The sequence below is a fragment of the Dermacentor albipictus genome, chromosome 3, assembly GCF_038994185.2.
Source record: "Dermacentor albipictus isolate Rhodes 1998 colony chromosome 3, USDA_Dalb.pri_finalv2, whole genome shotgun sequence".
In the NCBI taxonomy this organism is placed as follows: Eukaryota; Metazoa; Arthropoda; class Arachnida; order Ixodida; family Ixodidae; genus Dermacentor; species Dermacentor albipictus.
The window spans coordinates 98,187,427-98,205,872 of record NC_091823.1 but is presented as its reverse complement, the minus strand read 5'-3'; the positions used below and the strand labels follow the sequence as shown (position 1 = coordinate 98,205,872).

The 18,446-nt window shown below is 44.4% G+C and overlaps 1 protein-coding gene across 2 annotated transcripts in view; it reads right to left on the bottom strand.

The window, feature by feature from the left end:
• Window positions 1-3,076: 3,076 nt before the first annotated feature.
• Window positions 3,077-18,446, bottom strand: part of LOC135901313 (cell adhesion molecule Dscam1-like) — a 162,983-nt gene continuing 147,613 nt past the window's right edge. Inside the window, exons 16-27 of one of the 2 annotated variants that reach the window (XM_065431056.2) lie at window positions 18,103-18,270; window positions 17,174-17,244; window positions 16,439-16,688; window positions 15,201-15,299; window positions 13,033-13,221; window positions 11,698-11,991; window positions 10,294-10,485; window positions 9,183-9,475; window positions 8,005-8,071; window positions 7,322-7,472; window positions 4,090-4,217; window positions 3,077-3,626 (exon numbers count right to left, since the gene is read on the bottom strand). In XM_065431056.2, coding sequence (XP_065287128.2) covers window positions 3,568-3,626; window positions 4,090-4,217; window positions 7,322-7,472; window positions 8,005-8,071; window positions 9,183-9,475; window positions 10,294-10,485; window positions 11,698-11,991; window positions 13,033-13,221; window positions 15,201-15,299; window positions 16,439-16,688; window positions 17,174-17,244; window positions 18,103-18,270 — 1,961 coding nt within the window. In that variant the 3' untranslated portion in view covers window positions 3,077-3,567. Of the gene's footprint in view, window positions 3,627-4,089; window positions 4,218-7,289; window positions 7,473-8,004; window positions 8,072-9,182; window positions 9,476-10,293; window positions 10,486-11,697; window positions 11,992-13,032; window positions 13,222-15,200; window positions 15,300-16,438; window positions 16,689-17,173; window positions 17,245-18,102; window positions 18,271-18,446 lie in introns of those variants that run through there. The other variant, XM_065431058.2, reaches the window with a different exon arrangement.

Here is an 18,446-nt window from a genome sequence, read left to right as displayed (position 1 = left end):
AAACTTTCGCGCCACACACAGCCTTATTTAAGACCACTGCAGCTCTCCTCGACCTTCCATTTACCCACGAACACTGTAAGAGTCGCCGTTTTTTTTAATAGCTTCTTTTGCTAAAACCAAAGTGGCAACGCGCCTGCCGAAGCCGCAATGACTGGGCAAACTTCGACATAAACTTCGACGTTGCTTTGCGGTCACGGCGTTTCTGTTGCTCTGAATATCTTGATACGCTAAATCCTTTATTTTAACCTGCTTTCTTCAGTTTTTTCCTGCTCCTGGCTTAGACATGGTCTGTCCGCATAAAATGTGTGTTTCGATACAATTGAATTTTCCCCAATTATGCGCTTTCTATTGCGCCTACAAAAAAAAAAAAATGTCCGCTGCTTCTTCTTGCGCTCTTTATGTATGTATCTGTTTTTCCTTCAGGACGACTTTTAGGGTTGGCCTATAGAAACAATGCGACATTGCTCAGAACTTGCAGGCACGTGGTCATATGTGTGCTAACATTATAACTCTTCTGAATGTCATAGAGAGAAGTACTGGCAATTATCCTTTATAGCGTGGCCGAAATGTTTGAAGTTCGAAGTTTGAAATTTATGTTTCTTTATGTTACACAAGGAGGAGACAAGAGCTAACAGCAATTTGGCCTGAAAGAGGCTCTTGCCTCTAAGCGCATTCGGCATACATGATAATTCAATACAGAAAAAAAGCAAAAATAACGCAAGAACGAGTGAGTATGATATAGAAAATACAAATTTACAAGATAGTTTGTACATTATGCAATTACTACGGGAAAAGACACTCTTCATTTTTTTTGTTTCTTTGTGCAATAACAATACCGCGCAGAATAAAACATTGATATACAGTGCATAAAAATGTTAGTCCAATAGCGTTTTATGCATAAGTAATTTATTAATGCAAGAGAATGATTTTTATGCATTGTTTAAAATGAGGTGCATAAAAATAAATTTTTGTTCATCAATGTTTAGTAGCCCAGGTGTTTGATACTTTTGATCGTGACGTGCGTAGTTTGTAAGCTTAAATGGTATAGTTCTGACTTGATTACATAATGGGTATCGAGGAGGACAAAAGGGCAGACTGACAACATAGAGTCTGTGTTTTTTTTTTTATATACGTAAGAGTAATCTGTGCAGACGTCTTGTAATGGCGTCACACAGTGTGCCTTATTAAATTAATTTTTGGTTTGATTCTGCTCAACAATGATACGTCAACAATAAGACAACAGATGACGTTTGTGTTTTTCTAAATAATTAGCAGCACTTTTTGAGAATGTGGACTTTTACATATCATGTACGTGATTTTATTCTCTAATAGGTACAGTTACTAGACTTTTATAATGCGGTTAAATTTTATTCCATATTCTGAGTACAGAGCAACCATATGGGCCAGTTTGCCCGCACTGTTCAGTGCATAGTGACAGTGGCCGCACGGCACCTAGCCTTGCTTAGCCTTGCTCGCCTTCTTCTCTATACGGTACAGTCGGGAGCAGAAGTATAGAAGTCACGGTATCAGCAAAAAAAAAATACCAAGTTTTTTCTAGCACATTTCTGAAATGTAGAACTGTCTCAATGCAATACATTGGTGAAACAGGCGCACCTAGGATGCCCCACTCGATTTCAATCACACAGCACGTCTAGGTTGCAAAGAAAAAAAAAATCGTGGTATCTCTGCCTTCGAGACTTCCGCTCGCGACTGTATCCTGCTAAGAAGTCGCGCCTTGTTTCATACACGGCCGCTTGCGTGACGGACGTTATTTTTGCACGCGCACACATCCATCCCGCTCTGTTTCCCTGCTACTACGACCAGACACGCAACGTGGTCAGTCGATGCGGTGGGAAGCACCCCGCCCCACGGTCAACGTAGTCTTTAGAGACAAGATGCGTCGACTTTATGCAACGGCGAGAAATTAATTGGTGCAAAAATTTATCGCAGAACTTAAACAGAAAAGAATTTCTCGTATCGTATTTCCTGTTATAGTTCTCCGCAAATTTTTCTGCTAATTTTCAGTGCCAGTTTCCAGCTCCATTTCGCTTCAGAATGTCACGTCAACTATCCCACCACTTACTGCATTTATATCCGCAGTTTCTTCTAGCGGGTTCCATTAGATATTGCGGATCGAAGTCTAAAGAAAAGGAACACGCACCACAGCCTTTCACCACTGCTGAAAGAAAACGAAGGAGAAAGGCTGACGCCACCGAAGTCTTCGAAGCATGACACGTGACACAGATGCTGTATGTGCCTTTTTATTTCAAATCTATTCCACATGTTCTTATTATGTACAAATATATGTCACACCTTCTCCATCTTCTGGCAGTTTTACACAGCATCGCGTGCGCGGGACTTGCTGCAGGTAATTCTAGATAAACGGAAACCCTAGAGAAATGGGGGAAAAGTCTATGCACGTGGCATTGCCGGCTATAGCTGTGCGAAAGTAATTGTCGGTGAAAAAAAATTAAAGTGATAACATTATTACATTATCTCTTTTAGGTCTATAGAAAACAAGTACTGCGTGTTTATCTTTCCACGCAGCTGATCGGGCTTGCAACAACTACGATATGCCTCAACCACGCTGTAATGCAGCAGACTGAGTCCTTGTATTCAACTTCTTGCCACTCTTGCGCTTTGCTTTTTTTTTTCATCCATTCCTAGAATATTTGTTACTGTACAAAACATCACTCCGGCGCGCCGGAAATTTACTATATGCACAATGTGATTCAGCAGATGGGAAACCACGGTCTATGTACATGTGCTTGTGCACTCTTCGCTTACACCCATTGTTGGTATGCACCGCCTCCGCCGAAAGCGTACAAGCCACTGCGCTCGAGGACAAATTTCTGGCGATATTGAAACAAGAATATGAACTTTTACTCGGCAGGAGAATGGGCGCACCCACCGGTTAACAGACGCCAATATAGTGCGCGGGCCACACTTCCTTATCCGACCCTCGATTATTAAAAAAACAAGCTTGCTTCCCCCCCCCCCAACCCCACTGTTTTCATAACATCTTCTGTGGAACAATACTGTGGGGCGGTCGTAGCAATACTAAATCTCCACATCATAGCGACGATGAACAAGAAAAACTTTAATTGTCAAGCGAAAAAAGAAGGACACAATACGTGACAATGAAGAAATCCAAACACGCAAAGGAGCATTTAAGTGTCTGCTCTGCTTCACAGGTTGCGCGTGTTTTCTTTCGCTATTTAAAGCTGTGGCCCGAAACATCAACTCGCCCGATTCTCCGCGTTATTACCCTTGCTGCCCAAAGCCTTCTTGTGCTCCTCTGCGCAAGCGTTGGGGCTGGAGTTGGCGAAGTTACGAGCGTAGTGGCCTGTACTCTAACGACAAAAAACGGTGCAGCCTTTGTAGAAATATGCGCTCATGGAGCGGCGTTACATCGCGGTATAAAGATGCTCATTTGTTTAGGAGCTGTGCAGCATTTTTTTTTCACTTTTGATTATCTCGCTGGTGTCAAGGCAATGGAGAAGTCACGCTGATATGAAAAAACATTGAGGCCCCGTCGGTGGTCTTCCTGTTCCTTTCGTTCCATTCCTATTGGACAGATGCGTACAAGCTGTGCCGCTGGAGCGACGAACGGTATTTCATCTCTGCTGTGAAAAGAGAAGGAAAAAGAAAGAGTGGAGAGAAAGCCACAGTCAGTTGACCGAACGTATGGTGCCGGTGCCTACGGCATATGCTCTTCTATTTGTGAGATATACATCGCTGATCACCTTCTTTTTCTGGACACGTGCATGAGATTGGGAGAACACCGTAATACAAACAATAAGGATATTACAGAAATTTTACATCACTTGTAAAAGCCGCTGGTTCATGTTCCCATGGAAAAAATGTAGTTTTGACGGTCCAAATGTGCTCGTACCCAAATCATGACGTAATGTCATTGACGTTATCTCGTTTGCTCACTTTTGTGTGTATACGCCTACTATTAGGTACTAGAGAAAAAAACGCATGCGGCTTGTTTTTCTCTTACTTTTTTTCTCTTCTTTTTTTAAAGAAGAAGATCCGTGTAAACCAAATGTATCAGTTGGCACGAGTTGCGCGACGTGTACCCACCCTGCTCAAGTCGCTCCAGGTCCCGGTCACACTCGGTGTCCGATATTTCATTAAACTCAGGCATATTTCCTCCAGTACAAGGCGCGTGAAAAGCGCTCAAGTGCAAGTCTCTTTCACTTAAACACCACCTGTTGGCAAAGGAAAAAAAGAAGCTGATATAAAGAACGTACAGGGTAAAGCTCGAACAGAATAGACCTTCTTTTCCTAGTTTTTAATTTCATAGACCCATTTTATCGTGCAGTGATACTTCGCAGACATTTCCCTTCCACGTCGACAGAATCGTGATGCACCGTGGCTTAAGTATCAAGGGATGCATCATTCATGCTGGCGCATTGCAAGTGAGAATTATAACTTGAATTTATCTTGTAACATAAGGGACAACGCTCCTCTAATGAAGTAGCATGGGCGTCCGTAATATAAATGCTGTGAAAGTACACGATCAAAATACTTCAAAGTAGCACCAATACCCATGCTAGACTTGGCTACTTTCACATTTCTTATGTATTTTTGTTTCTTTAAAAGCAGAGAGATACTTTGCAGAAAGCTAAATTATCTGCACAGAGAATGAATGACAACCACGTTGTTGACCAAATTGATATTGCCAGCTACTGACGTTGAAATGCCTTGCACTGTAGTGCTTGCGACAAACTAACCAGTTAAGCATGCACCTCTCCTGTGAACCATGACATTGCGTGTTCTCGGAGACATCTGGCAATGTGCGGAACTAAAAACGTTTGAAAAAAAAAATATGAACCATAAACACTCTGTCTTGCACGTTTTCGGTGAAATGTCGGGCCTGAACGTTAGATGCCGCGATATTAATGCTAGATGGTATACAGTTCCGGCCCAGCGATGATGACCACAGATGCTGCTCGGGCTAGCTGTCAGCCTTCGTAAGAAGCAGGTGTTGGTCGCCGGTCATACATTTATATGAAAGTATTATACTCAATAAAAACACCGACACACACACAAGATGGAATACGATGAGATGGGCGCTGATCCTCGTCTTCCGTCTTCGCGCTTGTCTTTTTTGGGGCTCAGGTCTCTTTCACAGCAATTTTCAACCAACTTCTAGTGAAGCGTATACAAATCGCACGAAGGCAGCAAGCATGCCTAAGGTTTACCGCTAACCGCTAGTGGCTTTTTTATTAAGAAATGCAAGAACTATGGAATATAAGCTTATCGAATTAAGCTAATAGACGAAAGCGTTTACAAAGATATTCACTTTATTAAAAGAATTATTCCAACGAAGGTGTATACTTCTCGCCATGAGCACCTTCAGTTAGTATTCGTTTGTTCTATTGGGTAATTTCGCAGAAAACAAAACTGTTAACCAGTACATTGGCAGCAGTGTCGGAATTCTGTGCCACAGCCTCCACAGGGAGAGATGGTGCCGGGAGGAGAGAAGGTTGTCTTTCCTAAGCTGTACACCACAGCATCTAAAGGTTGAGACCCACCGAATATCTCAGGTAACAGCACACGTAGGCATGGCCGGATATTCATTTGTACACCCAAGTATTGCACAATATTGCAAGAAATTTTTGCCGATTGTCCATCTTCATATGCTCCGCCGCAACCCTATGTGTCAAATAAAATTTCCCAGAATAATTATTTTGCATTTGCAAATGCCATTTCTTGAACTCAAAAGTATAGAACTATGTTTGCATCATATTTTCGTAGTATATATATATATATATATATATATACAGTTATTATTGGCCTTTGGCACCGAACGCACCCTGCAACTATGTTTCCCGATTGCAGGCGCCCTGTGTGTCAGCAGTGAGATACCGACCGCCATCGACCGCAACCTACCACGAAACACCGCGCACAAGAACGGCCGCAAGAGTCGAGGTAAGCTATTCGTTTGAATATGAAATGCTGCCTAAGGGCCGGAGCAAGAAACAAAAGCGCACATACTACTCGATTCATTGTTTAATAACACGTCCACAAAACGTGCTCTTGCGTTACGAACCTCGCGGAGCTCTTTAATCATCTATTTTTCTCTTTGAAATGCATCACGTTTACAGCAGGTAGCCGCGTATCGGGAGCTTCATAGAGATGTCTGTGCCATGCGGAAACGTCGATACAGACACACCCGAACAATTACGGGACGTGCCTGCGCCCCGCACTTCTCCTGCTTACCTCGCTGAACCTCGGTTGTTAACAATTTTGTCGATGCCATCAAAATCAAGCAAATTTTGACGGCCACGGAGCAAGTATCAGCTTAGGGCTGCTTCTCGTTAAGCGTAGTCGAAGTAACAGAAACCTAAGGACAGCTATGATTTCTTTATTAAATCAAACAAAATGTTCTTCAACTTGAAGTTACCGTGTCTACAGCGCAAGCCGGCACACAATTGCCATAAAGAGCTACTCACTATCTTAGGTGTCACGTAACGAAAGTGTGTGCAGAGCTATCTCGATTTATTCCCACCATCCGCTAGCCAAAAATGGATCACTATCATGTCTTATTTGAAGCACCGGTTTACTCAAACTACACTAACTTGCGTAAATAAAAAAAAAATACTCGTTAGCATGTACCAAGCCTAACGTGTAAGGTCCATGATAGAGATTTATTTTCTTTTGATACAAAATGATACAGAAAAAGTTATCGTGAAAGAAGGAAGAGGTGCTATTTTTTTTTGCAACACTTTAGGTGCACGATGAGTGCCACCTCTTTTTATACAGCAGCGAAAGGCATGGACAACGATTGAAGACTGGAGAAGTTATCGGGGAAACGCAAAAAGTTTGCGCTGAGGTAACATTCTTCACCCTGGTATCAAAGATTTGTGAGTATGATGCTGAGCATAAGCAGTAGGGTGCGATTATACGAGTATACACGTTCGGTGTACAAAGGGCCTGCTCGAACCCCGGTTAGGTTTCTGTGCTATTCCTCACAATTACCTCACACCAACTACGACCATTCCCTCTGGATGTAGTCCATCCTACAACACCCACAGAGATAAGCCCCCCCCCCCACCCTTTTTTTATTATTGTTTAGTACATCTCACTGCTGCAGCTGCGCACGTTTTATCGCATTACGAAGTTTCTGGCAACAAGTCGCACTGCAAACGGCAAGTCAACACAGGAGGCAATAATCGTTCCGGAACGACATGAAGCATAGGGGAATGTATAGGGAAAAGCAGGTGACATGCGTGGGGGAAACGGGATAAATATAACATGAGGGTTGGCGGACCTACCTAGCGGGGTCTACAGGAGGGCGGGTATTTACCTGTCCGGCCGGTCGGACTCGCCGGGCTCGGACCAGCGGTAAGCGGTGCCCGACGAGTGATTGATGGGTTCTTGACAGCCGCTATAACCGTACGCCGACGGGCGTCCTTTACCAGCGAGCCGCTGATAGTATTGCTCCTTTTTGCACAATTCTGGAAGAAAAGCGGACAGCCACACAACCTTTGACTCTTGTGTGTACTGTGCTTTGGCTTTGAGTGCACGTTAAAGAACCCCAGGTGTTTAAAATTAATCCACGCTGCGGGGTGCCTCATAGTAATATCGTTGTTAGACGCGTAAAGCCCCAGGATGTAATTTTGAGTTTTTGGCAAATCGCTGTCGCAAACGTTCGGCTACGACACCTTGATAGTGTTAGCACAAGTTATAGGTCACTAAACTTAATAGCAGTGATAAAGGTCTAACATTATTGGAGAAATAATGTAGTTCCTGTACTGATGCCACAGTGATCAACCAGTAATATCATAAATAACCCAAAGCTCTTTCTTATGTATTAACGAACTGTTTGCTACACATGTATATTTGATAGGACGCGTTAACTCCCCGAAGTCATGTTTATTCTTGAATAATAGCCTTCGAAATCAAAGCTTCGTAACAGCATCAAGGCTTGCCGATTAGGGCTGGCATATACATAATTCTTCTATCCTTATTTAGAGCAACGGTACTCACCTATGTGACTTTGGAGCTTGTCGTTACATAAAGTATGCTTAAGATCACTTTTAAATGCATGGGATTTCTGAAAAAAAAAATACAGCGATATCAGTCACAGTATTATGAATTTATACGCCAATATTTTTTTTTTATGTCACGCGAGCTTTCAGCCTCCGTTCAAAGACCACGTTAAGGCTAATAACAAAGAACGGTGTGAAATTAAGTGTGCATTGTCTCGTGTTGCTCGCTACCGTGATCGGTTGTCATTGGACAGCTTTAGCATAGCGCGATGGCCATTTACATCGGTGGGTTAACGCATAGCAGATGAGGCTGTGCTACACGGGTGTCGACGAGGTGGTGTTTAGAGCTGGGATCCGCAATAGTCCACGTATGGCAAACGCTAAATGCGGTGGCGTTACCTGGTAGAAAATAATTAATGAACTTGTTGCCAACTGTGGCACCGTTTCTTAGGCCCAACATCATCAATGGACAGAGAGCTGACCTCAATAATAAATACAAATCATCTATAACCATTTTCACCGAAATAATGGGAAGCTAAGGCAAAATTAACCTTTTGGCCCTCTTGATGAAGCTCAAGTAGCAATTGCGGATTCGGATCAACGTAGGAGGCCCCTGTATTCCACCATTCTGGCTATCCAAGGCCCGCAACTGGCAAAATATTTCATAGCGCCCTGCCTATGCATACCTTATACCTGCTATGACGCAAGAGCTTTGCGAACGCTATACTAAAGTTCTTTATTGCGTTGGAAACGCCCCAACGCGTGCTGCTTCTCAGCTCGATGCAACTCGCTGCATGTATTGGGAAAGTCAACGAGAGCTGTCCGCGTCGGCTGGAAAATAAGCGATTCCGGAATCTTTATACGATGCCATAGATTTACCTTTTACGTTTTCCTGGTAAATATTGGCGTATATGAATCAGCGCCTATTGCTTCCGTATACATAAGTCAACAAATATAAACTATTCATTACTAATCAGGCGTTACTAACGCCTTGCGTTAGCACAAAGCGAGACCGATCTTGCTGTCATCGACGTCTTCAGCAACCCAACATCACGAGAAGGTTAATACGTTTTAGGATCCAATAAAGTTCTCTTAAGCGTCAACTTATCTTTCAGAAGGGGATGGGGGGGGGGGGGGCTGCAGACAGACGTGCCCATGAATGACTCGAACACTTACCGAGCCGTCTCGCGGATGCTGTGGCACGTCGTACGTGTGCTCGACCATCCTGGCCGAGGCGTACGGCGACATGGAGACACCCGCGGCGGCCATGGCCCGAGGGCAAGGCTCATCGCCGTCGTCGCCTGCGCTGGCACGACGGGAGATGTCGGGCAGCTTGGACGACGCGTACGGCGACGGGTAGTACTCGCGGCTGCCGGCGTCGCCACTTCCGCCGCCGCAGCCTCCGCGAGGTTTTTCTAGCTCCGACATGATGAGCGAGTCCATCTTGAGATCCTCGCACATGCGCACACCTGGTGAGAGGCGAGGGGCAAAGTTGTGGACAATAATGCGATGGCAGAAAGTTGCTTTTCAACGCCTCGGATTTTTCTCGTGTACGATGGACAATTCGCACGTCCTCGCTGTCTACTGCTTTCTTATACTGTCTCACACACTCAAGGTATATATCGATCGGAATCAGTTTTAGATCGCTTGCATTTGTCTATGTCATTTTCTCGTCTCGTCGAGGGTTGGCACAGTCCCTTAAGGTGTTCTACTATTCTTCAGATTAAAACTGACGAAGTGGTGTTCGTGGCAAAACCTTTTAGAAGATTCTATATTATTTTTTTAAAGTCATATTGTCTGGTTTGATTATTCGTTCCACACAATGACCGCACCATGTAAATGCATTATGCTAATACCATTATTTGTAAAATATTCTTTAGCGGCACTTCTTTACTTAGAACTTATTTAGCGCTTATTTAGCACATTACTTATTGAACAGAGATTACATCACAATAAACTGAATTCCTTGCGATCTTAACATTTATAATCGGACGCAGAAAAAATAATCAATGTTCATTAAGAATGTCACAGTGTCCCTAGTGTAATGTGAGGAGCCATAGGATACAAGCAAACTGTTGGATCGTCCAGTCGTACACAATATATACTGTCGAAGATTCTACGTATGGCGCCGTCGTTTGTCGAAACAACGCAATAAGTCCTTTCCATAACTTCTACGCCGCAGGCAAAAATTTTTCGTAGACGTCGAGATGAACTAACTGGCCATTCTCCGTTTTCGAGCGTTGTTGCGCACGTACAGAACAAAGAAAGTGATAACAAGCACTCGTGCCTTCATAGGTACTGATGGCCGATGGAGGGGTTCCGGAAGATCTTCTTCGGCAGACGAGCACCATGATGGCCACAGTGACAGCCATGAGGACAATGATGGAACAGCAGATGGGCACGATGATGGACAAGCTGCGGTACCGAGGACTGCCGCTGTCGCGTCCAGCCTCCGATATTTTGTCCGGTTCTAGGGGATCTGGAAGTGGGCAAGTCAAATAACGTGTCTGTTGGCCTGAGCCGCATACACATTTGTCTTCGTTGCGATACTAATAACAAGAGGAACTACAGGCGATTTTTTGCTATCGCCGCAATGTGCCATTTAAAGTCCAAGCGCGACAAGATCCTATCGTGCCCCGCGAGCCCTATGCTGTGTGTGCGAAGGAAAGCATGCGAGGGTGCGCCGAGAAGTATGGTGGCATGACGCGCGGTTGTCCTCCAGCGCTCGAAGAGCACTCTCAAATGGAGGGGGATACTCTCAAATGGAGGAGTGCACCGTAACATCGTCAAGCACATACTAAAAGGGCAGGGGGTTGTGCGTCTCCTCCTCTGGCCCAACCGTGGCTGCGCGTGGCTGTCCGCACCGCTGGGTGGTTACGGTGCACGTGGGCCCTATCTTTGAGGTTATCTGCGACGGGCACAAAGACTGGATGACCGAGGCAGCTAATAGTTTTATGCTCATTGTATTTCCGCAAGCTTTCTGTTGGAAGTCACGTAATCTCACGTTTCGAAGACGAATTGAAGCCAGAGGTGGAATGAAGAAAGGTTCGCTCCTCGAACCTAGCGATCTTCATAATGCTAAAGTTATGGGCGCTCGCAGTGATCGAGGGTTATCTGTGCACGCGAATAACCATGCTTGCTAATAAGTTCAGTCAATGACTGTTTACTGTAAATTAAACAAAAGAAAAACAATGAGCCTTACCTGGTGTTAGTCGACTAATGCATTGACAGGTATTAATACTTTGCCTTTAGAATTAAACTGAAACCTTTTTATGCATACTTGTAAAAGTTGCAGCATGCAGTGATAAAAATACATGTGGATTGTGGGTGGTGCTTTGAACAGGCTACTGCGACTACTTTTATAGCTTTGAATTGCCGTATTATGTTTTATCTGACAAAGCGCAATGTGGTACGATCTGTCAGTGTGCTGGAGATGAAGGGAGACTATGAATTTATTTTGGAAACGGATATAGAAAAAAAAGGTATTGAAGAAATCAATTGCGTAAAAACGATTTCTTTTCCTGAATTTACAGTAAGCATGTACCACCTTCTGCGTTCGCATTCATCCATGGAAGTGTCATATATGCCGCAAAAGACCAGGCATTAAAAAAAAGCAGATAATGAAGAAGAAAAGTCGGTGAAAATTGTGCATCGAATTGAGTAAATGACATAAGGCGTTCGTTGCACTCACTTCCTGCAAGCGTTAGCGTGGCGACGGTGTACTCGGCTTTGGTGGAGCCGGCGCTGTTGTAGGCGACCACGAGCAGCTGGTACCAGGTTCCTGGCGCCATGTCTCCGAGGAACACCACGTCTCGGTCGGGTATCACCCGTGACGACAGCAGCGTCCAGTCCAGTTCGTCACGTGGCCGGTATTGAACCAGGAAGTGGCTGATGGGGCAGCCGCCGTCGCGCCAAGCCGCCAGCACCAAGCCTAGGCTCGTCACGTTGGGCAGTACAGCCGTCTTTGGCGAAGGAGCCTGGGGTGCTGCCCAGGAAACCGAGGGTGTCTTAGCCCAGGAGCGCAAGTGACCTTTGGCCCAAATTGCGCTGATATTTCATTGCTCCTCTACCCCGAACTAACAAATAGGTGCTACAAGAAAGCTTATCAGCTATCGTCGCCCGTGACTCAGAGAAGACTCTGTAATGTCCAGGTAGGCCTGTAAGGATGCCCCAAGCATCAAGTACGTGTCGTTTGTTGGTATCAACTTAGAGTCCCAGTGCAAATCGCAGGAAAACAGTGATTATGACACCAGCTCGCGTCTACCCCACCGCAAAATAATATCCTAGTTGCGTCGGTGCAAGACGTTTACTCCACTACGCAAGAGGATGCCGTAAGGCGGATAATACGAGTTCATGTTTTGCGTACGCATATTCGATAATACCGGACGCAATGAAACAGAGCTTCCACTGGCATTACTCTCGATATAGGCTCGTAGTGGGGCCGCTACCGTCGCAGTAAATAAAACTTATCTTTTTTTTTAGATACAGAATCTGATAAACAGGTGCAAAAGCATCCGGTAATTGAAACTTTTCGTTCGCGATACCTGCCGGACATTTCAGAATTAGTGTATGCCTTCCGCGGCAAACGTTTACGGGCCAAGAGATCTGAAAAAAAAAAAAGCTGAGGAGCTCTACAGCGCGGACACGAAGCTTAGCATTTAGATTTCCGGCCTATAATTCTGCTCCAGCAATGAATACTGTTGTATTATTTATGTGGTTAGCGTCAAAAACTGTCCAGAAAATCAAGGCTTTCTCGGATGTCGCTGTCCGTACACATTTCGCGGTGGTTGTTTGTACGCTAACCACGTTATTACAGATACCTTTGCACCCTTCTTAGAGCTGTTGCGCTTAACAGTACAGATCTGAAATAGCAGGTGATGGCACTTCTGCTGTGCGAAAGTGACATAAGTGTAATCGGTCGTACTCGCAGCGAGCATCGCGTGCATTCTTTTGCAGAGGCACGCAGTCTGGCAGATTCAGTTTCCCTGACCAGGTTTTTGAAACAACATATTCATTGAGGATGTACCTGTTCCCTCTGTTTTGACTTGGAGTAGCTCTTCGGGCTCACTGCGTCCGTTGCGGTTGAAGCTGAGTACAGACAAAGAATATGTGCTGCCACACTGCAGGCCTTCAAACAGGTAGCTCCGCTTCTCGGGACCTATGGAAACTTCACTCCACTCGAGGCCTTCCTGCGTGCGGTAGCGGGCAACGTAGCCTGCATAGCAACGCGAAAGAAAACGCAGAAGAGGCTCATATTGAAACATATATTGGAAACGAATTAATTATGCGCGAGGTGTCAGTTAGCAGAGGCTCAGTTCACGCAGGACTCATGGGAGGGAGAGTAGGATCTGGCAGATGTGAACTAGGTCGAGAAATCAATTTTAGCCTCACGTTTGATAGTTTTAGCGCCTTCTTTTAATAAAATCTGCATGTGCAGCTAAAGGGCCGTTACTATAGTAACCTGCTTGTCGCAGTTTGTTGCCACAGTAACCATACCAAACCACGTTTCTTTTTCCTCTTCATGCATGAATAAACTGCTCGTGCGAACTGTATGCCGTTCGTTCTTTCATTAGGTAGTTGTTATGCTTCTAAACCTATACAAAAATACTCAGAAGAATGCATTAGGCACGAAGTGACACGTTTATGAAATCGACATCAGGATTCATGTGCGAACTACGCGGAATATGGGAAAATGATAGTACGACGCACAAAAATAAATACGCTTACGGGCAAGAAGAAATAACAGCAATCATTTATCGCAACTTAGTATCCATAGCGTCCAAATCACTGCCACCACTAAAGCTGCGCATTGCTTGATGCTCACACGAAAATGTTGTTAATGATAAATTACTTTTTTTCGGAGCTAGGTATAAGCCTTGTCTGGTAGTTTTCCTCATTCTTCCGGCGACCAAGCACTTCGAGTGGATATTTAATGATTTCGCGGGCGAACAACGTCAACGCGAGCAGGGCGAATTACTCATACCGACGAGTACATCAAACAGTCTGGCGAGCTCGGGTCATTCACTCGCACGACAGCAAGGATGCCTGAAGCGCAGGTGCCGAGCGCACTGCTGAAGGGGTCTGGCGCGGCACACCAGTTCCAACACCGTCGACGTTGACGTAACGGCGCGTCGGGGAAGCGCACCCACGCACACAACGCGGCACAGAATGAAGCATGCCTGGGAAGGCAGCGACGTAGGCGGGCAGTACATAAATCTTCTCGTCGAGGTGACTATGCCTTTGCGCAACCCAGTCTTTCGCAAACCTTCACGAGGCTGCGCCCGAGTTCTGGCTTTCACCTACATGTCGTTTATTGCATGGTGTGCAAACTGACGATCCTATCGTTCTCGGACCTGAGCGCTGCCAGAGAGGAAATGTTCTATGGATCCTTTTACAAAAGTTCTTATATAAGTGTGCTGCCATTTTATTGGTTCGACGGCACCTTCTTCTCATGTTACAATGTTTCTATATATATATATATATATATATATATATATATATATATATATATATATATATATATATATATATATATATATATATATATATATATATATATATATATATATATATATATATATATATATATATATATATATATATACATATAGATATATATATATAACAAACGTTTTTCGAGGCTGGACTTCTAAAGGATACAAAAGAAGCTCTGCAGCGCGATGTTTACTATTGGTATTGCGCCGTGTTACTGTCAGAGACCACACTCAGGGTGAAAGATTATGTTGCGATTCGTTGACCACAACGTAGGTTATTATTAGGAGCAGCATGGGAAGACTACTCGAGCTCAAGCATTTCGTACATCACGCGACGTGCTGAGCTGCTGCCACGAACAGCTTACTTTCGGTGTCTGCAAATTGCGTTATTTGCGCTTATTTGAGGAAGCTTCAAATAGTTGCAGTGAGGCTTTCCACAAAAGTAACTCTGAGATTTCGGTACAGTGTTCTCAACACCCCGACGGAACTTCCCGGCAGAAAAAAAAACATTAAATAGACTGAATAATTAAGCGCTGACTGAGATGCGTTATGTAGGCACGAAGCGTCCGAAACTCTATTTACTTCACGAGCACAAATGTTTATGACAACGTCGCACAGAGTTATCTCCTGCGAATAAACACGCGGTTATAGCTTTAAACAGTGCGCGCATTTTTTTGTGAAGCGAGATACCGAGACTAACCTTCGACGACTTCTTTTCCTTCATCCTGTGGTGTCCAGGACAGTTCGATGGAGTCGGTCGTTCTGGATGCTACGGTGACCAGAGGTGGTGGTGGTGGATCTGCGCATAAGGGATATAATGCCATTAATTTATTGATAAGAAAAGACAGTCCCAGAAGATTCGAAATTTGAACCCTAATCCCGCTTCGCGAATAGTGCGTACGCTATAAACTGGTTGGATTCTCTCGTGTACTGAGGACAGGACACCACTCGAGTACGCAGCAGAAACACTTTGCAAGTTTTGGATTTTTAAATATATCTATTACTGTGCAGAAACTGCATACGTGAACCAAAATATTTTTCTTGCTTAAAAAAAATTGAAGCTTTCGCGTATGTCATAGAAGCTAACTACAGCTACAGCTACAACTACAGCTAACTGTAGTTGCTAGGTCCAAGCGTGCCCAGCAGCTAGCTTTGGACGTCAGTGGCTGCTGCCTCCTTAGCGCCCCAGAGACCACCGTACCCGCATTTACACAAAGGTGTAGCCGACTGTACGTTACTGATTTGATATTAATCTCGTCTTAGTTTGTTAATTTCATCAACAAAATTATTGATGTATTCTTTTCCAACAGACAGTGGCAGAACCGTTTGTTTAATGCCGACTATTACGTGCAATGTTTGCTTGCGTTCCCGCCACAATAAGGCGTATTTATTGTATTAAATATCTCGCAATCTTCTTCGAGATTAATATAGAAAACTGACGTTCTTTTAGCTTTATTCTGCTTCCCACTACCACGTTCAGTAAGGCTTTCAATAATTGCATTTCATTGATCCTGCTCATAAATACCCGCGACTTTTTTAACTTGGAATTACCGATACCACTGCTTCAATAATGAGTAAAACCATTGATTTATGAAGAAATGCTTGTTGGTATAGCTAAATACCGTACAATGCTAAAAAAAAGCTCCGTCTTGTCTTGAGTGCCATTAAGAAAGGTCTCTTCGGCGCTAACAACAGTTACTCATCCATAAGGCTTTGGTTTTCGGTAAACTTCATAGTTACATTCTGGTATATTAGTAAGTAGGCATAAAACGGACACAAATCGCCGGGCAGATAAGACACAGCCGAAAACAGCAAGCCAGGCTGCTGGGTTTCGTATTACGCGTTTTGATATACAGCATGCGGCCGACAAGGGGGACACGCCAAATCCGCTCCCCCCCCTCCCCCCCTCTTTCTACCCCTTGCGCAAAAGACACTGACCCTGCTCGTGCGTCTGCACCATGATCTCGTCCGAGAGCGGTCCCGCCCCTTTGTCGTTGAACGCTTGCACCACGACGGCGTAGGCCGTGGCGCGCTGCAGGTTGTCCACCACGCAGCGCGTCACGGACTTTCCCGGCGAAGACGAGGTGCCGGTGACGGTCTTGAAGACGTACGGCTCAGTGGAGCCGTGCACGCGGTAGCCCACGTAATATCCCTGAATCTCGCCGTACTGCAGGTGCACCGGCGGTGGCTGCGTGATGGCGATTTGCCGGTTGAGGAGGAGGTCAAAGCATGGTAGCGTCGTTCGAAATAATCTGGTATTTGGAAGCTGGACGGTTTTCAGGCCTACTGTGTAACGTACCAAACATCGCAATGCATTTATCTCGTTTGTAAACTACTCCAGTTTCAAAGAAAAAAAAAAGAACATTACGCGAGTAACACGCAACCATCCTGCTTTTGCAGCTGGTCTACAAGAGCATCTATTGCAGCTTGCGCTAGAAAATATAAGTATTTATTAATTAAACCTTGGTCTGCAGCGAATAACTTATAACAGTAAATATGAACCTCTTCATGGTGGAGGCCTTGTGTATCAAGGAATATTATATAGGCCCCTTTTGGTTCTGGGCACTTCAAGAGCAACTGACACGCCACTGCATTAGCATTCGATGAGATCGACGTCAGCACTAACTTATTAGCTGCGATGATATGCTACAGCGAACGTTAGCAGCATCTCACCTTCCACGATACTTCTATTTTTCTTGAGCTGACTGCCGTCACCTTCACGCTCTGTGGTGGAGTTGCGGGCACTGGAAGAGTCAGAGGAAGGAATGCTCAGGAATTTCGTTTTCGTGCCTAAAATGGTAACACGGGTAAAGTACGTCCGAGAACAGGCACTAAGAGATTACCGAGGCACTGTGCGGATAGAACAAGAGACTAAGAAAAGTCCTAGGTGAGTAAACATTAGAAAACAGTATCTTACTTTACGTATATTCATATATACTCATTATATATATGCATATATGCATATTAAATATAGACCTGCCCGTGAAAAGAATTGGCATTTTTTTTTCTGAAACTCTTTAGAATACATTTTTATCTTGTTGAAAGTAGTGCTGTCTTCAACAGTCCGCCCCACAGACTTGTTTTATCGTATTACACCATCAACATTCACCTCGAGAACCATTGCAACTTAAGAAAAAAAACGCTTCTTTTCAACACAGGGAGTACTAAAACTACGCGATGAATAAGGTTTCTGCTTAGTAGAACTTTTCGGCTTCTTCAACTAATCTCATCACGCCAATGAGTGCATTAAATCTGAGCACCTTTACTTGAATTATGTATATAACCTTAATACAGTTTGGCCACATTTATATGCTGAGCTCTGTATCCCCGAACAGTAAGCACGACGTTTAAACAAAATATTTTTTCATCACATTATTTATTGGCAGCAAAAGTGTTTGTGTAATAACTATAAAAATGTTCAAATATAACACACCGCACATGTCTTTCACTGTGTAGCATGAAGCGTTATCAGCCTATGAATAGTTCTTGCGTGACACGTGAAAGTAATATTAGCAAAGTCCCATAAAGCCGATAAAGGGGCTGCAAAAGCACGCATTACGCGGCGCGCTCTAATTGTGAATACAATCAGCTAAAGCACTCACCTTCGCCATCAGTGATGACGGTCAACGCCTCACTGGGTGGCCCGATACCAATGGCATTTTCAGCGAGCACCCGAAAGTTGTACTCTGTCAGTGGATGCAGATCCTGTACAGTCACCTGGCTCTGGTCGGCCTCGGCAACCATTTCGCTCAGCTGCTTCTCCCAAGACTCTGAGGCGACGGACGCAGAAAGCAAGACGGAGTGCATGCGTTTGTTCACGCTAGCGTAGATTCCGCGGCACGTTATAACATACGATGGTAGAAAATACACCCTCATGTAACTAAGCGTATTTTGGCGATACTGATCAATTCCAGACTTATTACATTCAAATGCGCCATGAGTTTGA